At 52.1% G+C, this 9,287-nt stretch overlaps 1 protein-coding gene across 3 annotated transcripts; it reads left to right on the top strand.

Moving 5' to 3' along the window:
• Positions 1–75: 75 nt before the first annotated feature.
• Positions 76–8,907, top strand: VPS18 (VPS18 core subunit of CORVET and HOPS complexes). Of its 3 annotated transcripts, XM_028506028.2 has the most exons (5): positions 76–515; positions 1,576–1,717; positions 4,566–4,657; positions 4,811–6,681; positions 7,575–8,907. In XM_028506028.2, the coding sequence occupies exons 1-5, from the start codon at positions 425–427 to the stop codon at positions 8,298–8,300; spliced, it is 2,922 nt and encodes a 973-aa protein (XP_028361829.1). In that variant the 5' UTR covers positions 76–424; the 3' UTR covers positions 8,301–8,907. The 3 variants fall into 3 exon arrangements, with proteins under 3 accessions (XP_028361829.1, XP_035887763.1, XP_035887758.1); XM_036031870.1 differs by lacking the exon at positions 76–515 and having other exon boundaries at positions 1,603–1,717; positions 4,540–4,657; XM_036031865.1 differs by lacking the exon at positions 76–515 and having other exon boundaries at positions 1,621–1,717; positions 4,477–4,657.
• Positions 8,908–9,287: the final 380 nt, after the last annotated feature.

Genomic DNA, 9,287 nt, shown 5'->3' on the forward strand with positions numbered 1-9,287 from the left:
ACGCCTCCCAGCGGCCGGCCGGGTGATGTTCCTGCGCCTGCGTACATGAGCGTCTGAGAACCCGGAAGTTACGTTATAGGCGCGCGTCTCCGGGGCGGGAGTCAGCTGAGCAGCCTGGGCGAGGTTGGAAACACCTGGGCTAGGCTGTAGGGAGCCCATGAGCTCTTGGGGGCGGGTGTGGGTGCAAGACTGCACCCGATTCACTGAGGAGGACTCCTTGGGCTCCTTGGGCTCCTCGCTCTATAAGGTGGGAGCGAGATCCTCAGGATTATAAAGAGGAGGAGTCGGCGGTGGATTGCCGGGACCTGTCAGATCTCTGTCTAGGCTGGGGAGTCGCAGGTTCCAGTGGGGACGACAGGGATCTTTGGGGGAAACCCTGTTGTAATCTCTGGGCTTGGGACGAAGAGTCCATAAGCCAGGCACCATGGCGTCCATCCTGGATGAATATGAGGACTCCTTGTCTCGCTCGGCCGTCTTGCAGCCCGGCTGCCCCAGCGTGGGCATCCCCCATTCGGGTAAGGGAAGGGAGGGCGCCGCCACCTCTCTCAGCTCCCCTGACACCTGCGGGGTAGGAGTCGAGAGGGTGACTCAAGAGTTCTGGTTCACCTCCTGGACGTGTAGTTTGGGTCTAGGCCCCTGATTCTCCTCAGGCTCTTTTGGCCCCTACCTGGTGGATGGTCGAAGATTGAAAGCACAGCAAGCACAGCAAGAACAGCCGTGCGATCTAGGCCCTGCCACTAGGGTCCCCCTAAGAGGGAAGTGGGACCCAGATAAGGAAGTGACTTGCCTACAGGGCTGCACTTGAGAAATGAGAATAGGCTTCAGGATTTACCTGATTCTGTGATTTTCTCACCAGGGCCCTTCTGGTGGGAGGAAGAGAGTGTGCCGTGAAACTAGTGAAAGGGTAATGTTGTAGTGGAAGGAATGAACTTTGTTATGGAACAGAGGGAGATGAAGTGTTATAGGCCTTTGCTATAGCAGAGTGAGGCCTGACATTGAGGGAAAATTTTTGTAGAAAGCAGTACAGAATTGGCTGAGGGGTGTGAAGTGCTAAGGTATTTTGAGCAGTGGTAAAGGATCAAGAGTAAAACCTAAAGAGAAAGCAGCTTCAGTTTGTTAACCAACCGACTGGAACAGTTTCCCAGGACTCCCTCTACACGTATTCCTCTGGAGACTCACTGAGGGCATTGCTGCATGGGCAGAGAGGGGAAACAGTGGAACTAGAGGATGTTACTTAAGCTGGGGTTGCTGGGCCAAAGATTGATAAGGGAAAGTGTCCAGCATTTCCCCCTGTTATCATTGGGAGTGTTGCATCTTGGTGAAATAGTGCCCCAAGGGTTCTAGGAATCAACCCCTCACTGCTGTCAGGCATGTGGGAAGAGCCCAGGACCCCTAATGTAAGGGTGATTAGCAAATTATTTGACATATTGATATTAAACTATTTGTTAACCAAGGTCCTGGGATAGGAGTATATTGGGATAGTGGAGAGGAGCTGTTTTTTGTTGTTGTTATGCTTCACCTTACCCTTCCTCCATCTCTTCCATAGCCAAACTTTTCTTTGCTCCTTGCCTGTAGGGTATGTGAATGCCCAGCTAGAAAAGGAAGCACCCATTTTCACAAAGCAGCGCATTGACTTTACCCCCTCCGAGCGTATCACCAGCCTTGTCGTCTCCTGCAATCAGCTCTGCATGAGCCTGGGCAAGGATACACTGCTCCGGTAAGTGAGGGCCCAAAACTTACAGGAGTTGGGAGTAGAATGGTGTTATTTTGGGACTGTTAACTGACTCAGGCCGTTCTGCCCTCTGGGCAGGTGAACACAGAGGACTGGGAATTTTCAGGAAATATCCTTCCCAAAGAGAACCAATGTAGTGTAGTATTTCAGAATCAGGTAAACCAGGGCAGGATTGGCTCAATTGGTTGGGGTGTGCTCCTGTAACCTAAGGGTCACCGGTTCAGTTCTAGGTCAGGGCACTTTCCTGAGTTGTGGGCTCAATCCCCAGCTGAGTCTCTTGCAGATCAGTGTTTCTCTCTGGCATTGATCTCTCTCTCTCCCTCTCTTTCTCCCCACCTCCTCCTCCCTTCCCCCACTTCCCCTCTCTCTCAAATGAGAATAAAAGAAACCTATATAAAAAAAAAGGACTCAGGTAGACCTGCATTCAGATCCCAGCTTTATACAGATTCCAGCTTTGTCACTTAGGAGCTATGAAATCTCATGCAAGTCATCCAGCCACTCTGAACGTGTCCCTTCATCTGTTAAAGATAGTACCAAACACATAAGTTAGCCACTTGGATCAGTGGAACTGTCTAGAGTCCTGAAATAAATCTACTATAAATAGAAATAATGTGTCTTAATAAAGCTGCAAATAAATATATAAACAAATGAAAATAATATATGACAAAGGTATTAGGAAAATTGTTTATCTGTCTGGGATAAAACAGTGAAGCCTCTGTATCACAAAAATGAATTCTACATGGAATAGTTATTTAATATAAAAAATAAACCCTGGCTGGTGTGGCTCAGTGGATTGAGTGCCAGCCTGTGAACCAGAGGGTCTCTGGTTCAAGTCCCAGTCAGGGCATATGCCTGGTTTACAGGCCAGGTCCCCAGTATGGGGTGCATGAAGCAACCACACATTGATGGTTCTCTCCCTCTCTTTCTCCCTCCCTTCCCCTCTCTCTAAAATAAATGAATAAAAATTGTTTTAAAAAACAATGTGAATATTAAAAGAATTATTCATAAATGTCTGTGTTCTTGAGCTGAAGAAAGACCTTTTACTTAAGTTGGAAAATTCTTGCTCTGACTGATGTGGCTCAGTAGATTGAGCTCTGGCCTGTGAACTGAAAGGTTGCCAGTTCGATTCCCAGTCAGGGCACATGCCTGGGATGTGGGCCAGGTCCCCAGCTGAGGGCAAACAAGAGATAACCAATCCATGTATCTCTCCAACATGGAATTCTCTCTCCCTCCCTTCCCTTCTCTCTAAAAGTAAATAAACAAAATCTTTTTAAAAAAGTCCAGATGCCACAGGAAGAAGATACAATTGATTGCATAGCAATTGCTGTTGTGACAGAACAAAAGCAAAAAAGCCTATGAGTCAAGTCAAGACAAAAGACAGTGGGAAAATAATGTTTTCTCACATGACTAACAATTTACCTCCTTGTTTCTTAAAAGGTCCTTACAAACTAATAAGCAGGTGATTGAATAGAAAAGGGAGGGCAAAGAATATAAACAAGCATTTCACAGGAGAGGAACTCCAAATTTCCATTAAACAGCTGCAAATTTTTTAACCTCTGGGGATGCAATTTAAAATAGCAGTAAGATGCTAATTTTCAAAAACCTATCAGATTGGCAAAAATTAAAAACAGTAATTTGTGGTGCTGGTGAAGATACACAGAAATGGACTCTAGTATATTGCTGGTAAGAGTATACATTGCCTCCATCTTTTTGAAAAATAATTGGCAAAGTCTATTAAAATTTAAAATATATATAACTGACCCAACAATCCCATTTTGGTGAATATATAACTATAGAAAGAAAAGCACCAGTTTGCAAGGGTATAGATTCAAGGGCATTGACGGCAGCGTTGTTTGTGGTGGGAAGAACTGGACTCGAGCCGAATGCTCGTCAACGGGAAAATGATGAATAAATTATGGTTCTGTCACAGAAGAGAATATTATACAGAAATTAAAACAATGACTTAGAGTTGTATCCGTTGACTCAGTAGAATGCGTATGAAATATCTAAGTGAGAAAAGAAAGTTATAAATTAATATGCATGTGTACACACACATGTATAATATGAAGCCATTTTTGTAAAGATTGACAAAACAGCCCTGGCTGTCGTGAGTCAGCTGATGGAACACCGGCCTGAAGACCAAAAGGTCACCAATTCAGGTCCCAGCCAGGGAACAGGCCAGGGCTATCTCCAGCACATTGAGGTTCCCTCCCTCCCTTTCTCCTTCCCTTGCCCTCTCTCTAAAAATAAATAAATAAAATCTTTTTTAAAAAATGACAAAACAGCCCTATTTATGTTCATGAAGAAAGATGTTAACATCAGTTGTCTCTGTTGGGAATGACAAGTTTGAGGAGAAAATCGTTAACTTTATACATCTTTGCATTGATTTCTTTAATTAGAATGAACGTATACTTTGAACAGAACTTCATAAAGGAAATGTAATTCAAACAGGAGCATTCCTCAAGTTTACTGTGAAGATTAACTGAGATCATACTAGATTAAGCTCTTGGTATGGCGCTTGATATTTAGAAGGCGCTCAGTAACCATTAGCTACTATTTGTTGTTCATTTTTGACCCCAGAAGTCTGGGATGCCCCTGCCCATCTTCCCGGATGCACTGGAGAGCTGCCGAGCGGAGGGAAAAGACTTCTGCTCAGTGGACTTCTCAAAATGAGGTTCAGGAATTCTCAGCTGAGGGTTAAGTAGGACCCTGTGTATGTTTCAGAGTTTTATGTGTGTATGTAGATTTCAGGGAAGAAAGGCTGTGGCTTTCATCAAATTATAAAGAGGTCTGTGATTGGAGAAAAGGATCTGCCCTTCTCTTGTCCTGACAGCATTGACTTGGGCAAAGCAAATGAACCCAATCACGTGGAGCTGGGGCGCAAGGACGACGCCAAAGTTCACAAGATGTTCCTGGACCATACAGGTGAGTAGCGATGGAGGTCTGAGGGGGTGGGGGTGGGGGGAGGCTGAGGTTAAGTCATTGCCTAGGTGGATGGGATCTGAGGGTGACTGGGGCAAGGAGGATGAGGGTGGGAATGGCAGTACCCTTTAGGACCCATGTTCTCCCCCGCTCCAGGCTCTCACCTGCTAATTGCTCTGAGCAGCACTGAGGTCCTCTATGTGAACCGTAATGGACAGAAGGTACGGCCTCTGGCACGCTGGAAGGGGCAGCTGGTGGAGAGCGTGGGCTGGAACAAGGCACTGGGCTCTGAGAGCAGCACAGGCCCTATCCTCGTGGGCACTGCCCAAGGCCAGATCTTTGAAGCAGAGCTCTCAGCCAGCGAGGGCGGGCTTTTCGGCCCTGCCCCAGACCTCTACTTCCGCCCGTTGTATGTTCTAAATGAAGAAGGGGGTCCAGCACCCGTGTGTTCCCTTGAAGCAGAGCGGGGCCCTGATGGGCGAATCTTTGTTATTGCCACCACTCGGCAGCGCCTTTTCCAGTTCATAGGCCGAACAGCAGAGGGAGCTGAGACACAGGGCTTCTTGGGGCTCTTTGCTGCCTACACTGACCACCCACCCCCGTTCCGTGAGTTCCCCAGCAGTCTGGGCTACAGTGAGTTGGCCTTTTATACTCCTAAATTGCGTTCTGCGCCGAGGGCCTTCGCCTGGATGATGGGGGACGGCGTGTTGTACGGAGCACTGGACAACGGGCGTCCCGACTCCCTGCTGAGTGAGGAACGAGTCTGGGAGTACCCAGACGGGGTAGGTCCTGGGGCCAGCCCACCCCTGGCCATTGTCCTGACCCAGTTCCACTTCCTGCTGCTGCTGGCGGACCGGGTGGAGGCGGTGTGCACGCTGACGGGGCAGGTGGTGCTCAGGGATCACTTCCTGGAGAAGTTCGGGCCGCTGAAGCACATGGTGAAGGACTCCTCCACGGGCCACCTGTGGGCCTACACCGAGCGGGCTGTCTTCCGATACCACGTGCAGCGGGAGGCCCGGGATGTCTGGCGCACCTACCTGGACATGAACCGCTTTGACCTGGCCAAAGAGTATTGTCGAGAGCGACCCGACTGCCTGGACACCGTCCTGGCTCGGGAGGCCGATTTCTGCTTTCATCAGCGTCGTTACCTGGAGAGTGCCCGCTGCTATGCCCTGACCCAGAGCTACTTTGAGGAAATTGCCCTCAAGTTCTTGGAGGCCCGACAGGAAGAGGCACTTGTTGAGTTCTTGCAACGAAAACTGGCCAGTTTGAAGCCAGCTGAGCGTACCCAGGCCACGCTGCTGACCACCTGGCTCACAGAGCTCTACCTGAGCCGGCTCGGGGCCCTGCAGGGTGACCCAGACGCCCTAAACCTCTACCGGGAAACACGGGAGCACTTCCGCGCCTTCCTCAGCAGCCCCCGCCACAGGGAGTGGCTCTTCGCCAGCAGGTCCTCCATCCACGAGCTACTCGCCAGCCATGGGGACACGGAACACATGGTGTACTTTGCTGTGATCATGCAGGACTACGAGCGGGTGGTGGCATACCACTGCCAGCATGAGGCCTACGAGGAGGCCCTGGCCGTGCTTGCCCGCCACCGGGACCCCCAGCTCTTCTACAAGTTCTCACCCACCCTCATCCGTCACATTCCTCGCCAGCTGGTGGATGCCTGGATTGAGATGGGGAGCCGGCTCGATGCCCGGAAGCTCATCCCTGCCCTGGTGAGCTATAGCCAGGGCGGCGAGGCCCAGCAGGTGAGCCAGGCCATCCGCTACATGGAGTTCTGCGTGAACGTGCTGGGTGAGACTGAGCAGGCCATTCACAATTACCTGCTGTCACTGTATGCCCGAGGCCAGCCAGCCTCGCTGCTGGCCTACCTTGAGCAGGCTGGGACCAGCCCGCACCGTGTGCACTACGATCTCAAGTACGCGCTGCGGCTCTGCGCTGAGCACGGCCACCACCATGCTTGTGTCCACGTCTACAAGGTCCTGGAGCTGTATGAGGAGGCTGTGGACCTGGCCCTGCAGGTGAGCCAATGAGTCTTCACACCCCCTAAGAGAGGGGCCTGGAGAGCAGTAGCTTCAATGCTGACGGGCTGGAGAGGTGGCTGTGGCCAGGTGTGCTGGCCTCCGTTGCAGAGAGGTGTGGTAGTGTAGAAGTATAGAGGTTAAGAACAGGGACTCAAGTCAGGATTTGAATTCTGATCCTGCTCCTTTCTAAGCTGTTTGACCTCAGCCTAGTCCTGAACCTCTCTGTGTCTCAGGTTATTCATCCAGACAGTGGGGGTAATATTACAGTACTTCCCTCACAGGGCGGATTGATGTCCTGAATGCCGCCCTGGCTGTGTAGCTCAGTTAGTTAAAGTGTCATCCCGATCTGCCAGGTCACATGCCAGAATCAACCAATGAATGCATAAGTGAGTGGAACAACAAATGGATGTTTCTCTCTCTCTGAAATCAATCAATACATTTTTTTTAAAAAGGACTATGTATTAAAAGCACTCAGAACAGTGCCTCTTGCTTAGGTAAGGTGTGTATACCTGCTGGCTGTTGTGTTATGGTCCCAGGTGCAGAAGCAGAGGATGCTGAGTGACATTTCTCAGATCATGAATTATCACCTAAAGGACTTACTGAATCAGAGTATGTAAAGGTGGGCCCCCAAATCTGAATTTTGACCATGTTCCCCAGGACATGAATTCACTGAAATTGAAGCCCCACCGTCTTAAGTAGCTCTTACATAGCTGTGACGGGCACAGGCCTGTCACTGAGATAGGTTCCTGTCCTGGCCCGAGAAGCTCCTCGTTTGCTGCCGGGAGTGCTGGGAGTCCTGCCTTGGGGTCTCCCTGGGCATCTGTCTCTCCCGTGGTCTCTGTCTTGGGTAGGGAGGAGGGCTGACCCTAACACCCACGGTTTCCCCACAGGTGGATGTGGACCTGGCCAAGCAGTGTGCTGATTTGCCCGAGGAAGATGAGGAACTTCGAAAGAAGCTGTGGCTGAAGATTGCGCGGCACGTGGTGCAGGAGGAGGAGGATGTGCAGACGGCTATGGCCTGCCTGGCCAGCTGCCCCCTGCTCAAGATTGAGGACGTGCTGCCCTTCTTTCCTGACTTTGTCACCATCGATCACTTTAAGGAGGCGATCTGCAGCTCGCTGAAAGCCTACAACCACCACATCCAGGAGCTCCAGCGGGAGATGGAAGAGGCCACCGCCAGTGCCCAGCGCATCCGGCGAGACCTGCAGGAGCTGCGGGGTCGCTATGGCACCGTGGAGCCCCAGGACAAATGTGCCACCTGCGACTTCCCCCTTCTCAACCGCCCTTTTTACCTCTTCCTCTGTGGCCACATGTTCCATGCTGACTGCTTGCTGCAGGCTGTGCGGCCTGGCCTGCCGGCCTACAAGCAGGCCCGGCTGGAGGAGCTGCAGCGCAAGCTGGGGGCTGCTCCACCCCCGACCAAGGGCTCTGCCCGGGCGAAGGAGGCCGAGGGTGGGGCTGCCGCTGCGGGTCCCAGCCGGGAACAGCTCAAGGCTGACCTAGATGAGCTGGTGGCGGCTGAGTGTGTGTACTGTGGGGAGCTGATGATTCGCTCTATCGACCGGCCCTTCATCGACCCCCAGCACTACGAGGAGGAGCATCTCAGTTGGCTGTAGGAGGGGGCTGCCCTGATGGGGTCAAGGGCAGCTGCCAGCCCAGTCTTGGGAAGGCCGCTTGGCAGTGTGTACTTAGTCATCTGGAGACCGCTGGACTGGGCTGTGGCTGTGGGGGGCCTGGAGCGCCAGCCCTCACCTGCGGGGCTCGGCTCTGAGTGCACCTACCCACTGCTCTCGAGCCCTGCTTCAGAGCTGCCTTAGAGCCCTGCTGTTACTCCAGGCTGTGGGCCTGCCCCCCAGCAGAGGGCGTAGGCTGGAGAGGTCACAGTTCTGTCACCTTCCATCCCCTCAGCATCCAGCAGTTCGTTGTTTTCCTTTTTGCTCTCTGCACACATCTTGTTCGCCTCGAGCGAGAGCACCATTCTTCCTTTTCACTCCGTGCCTCTTCTCCCTCAGAGGAAGCCCGCTCTTCTCTCTGCCCCCAGGTCTCAGAAGTGAAAAGAGCCCCTCCAAATCCTGGGCATGGGGCCTGGGAAAGGCGGTGCCTATGGGTGTGCTCTTGTGCACACTGGGGTTCCTCGGTGAGGGGTTCCCTGGCAGAGGGCCCATGGAAACAGTGGGAGCTGGTAGTGGGTTGGAGAGGATTAAACTGTCTGCATTTGATTGATGGCTCTGGAATTGATGGCTTCGTGTTGATGCTGGGCTGAGTGGTGTGTGCGGGGTCCCCAGGAGGGACTGGGGTGCCACAGGGAGGGGGCCAGGGCCCTGTGTGCTTTCAAGCCTTGGCCTTTGCTTCTTCACCTGGAGGTGTGATGGGGTGATTTTGCCATTTTCTGCTGTCTTCCTCGTCCCCGACTCTCTCCTCTCTGACCCCAGGCTTCAGCTGGAAGTTACACCCACCATCCTGTGCGTGAGCAGGGACTGTTCTCCCCTTCTGCCAGCAGGTGGTGTTGCTCCCGTAGACTGTTTGCCTCGGGCAGCTGGAGGTGTTGCTGCCTCAAGTCACTCTCCCCTAGCGCTGCTTCAGTCTGCTCCTTTTCCTAGTTG

The sequence above is a fragment of the Phyllostomus discolor genome, chromosome 1 (assembly GCF_004126475.2).
Source record: "Phyllostomus discolor isolate MPI-MPIP mPhyDis1 chromosome 1, mPhyDis1.pri.v3, whole genome shotgun sequence".
NCBI lineage: Eukaryota > Metazoa > Chordata > Mammalia > Chiroptera > Phyllostomidae > Phyllostomus > Phyllostomus discolor.

Excerpts from the sequence above, each read along its gene's own strand:
- VPS18 (XM_028506028.2), top strand. The coding sequence starts at position 425 with ATGGCGTCCATCCTGGATGAATATGAGGACTCCTTGTCTCGCTCGGCC. Across the intron at positions 4,658-4,810 it reads GATGTTCCTGGACCATACAG|GCTCTCACCTGCTAATTGCT; the intron begins GTGAGTAGCGAT and ends CCCCCGCTCCAG. Across the intron at positions 6,682-7,574 it reads CTGTGGACCTGGCCCTGCAG|GTGGATGTGGACCTGGCCAA; the intron begins GTGAGCCAATGA and ends GTTTCCCCACAG.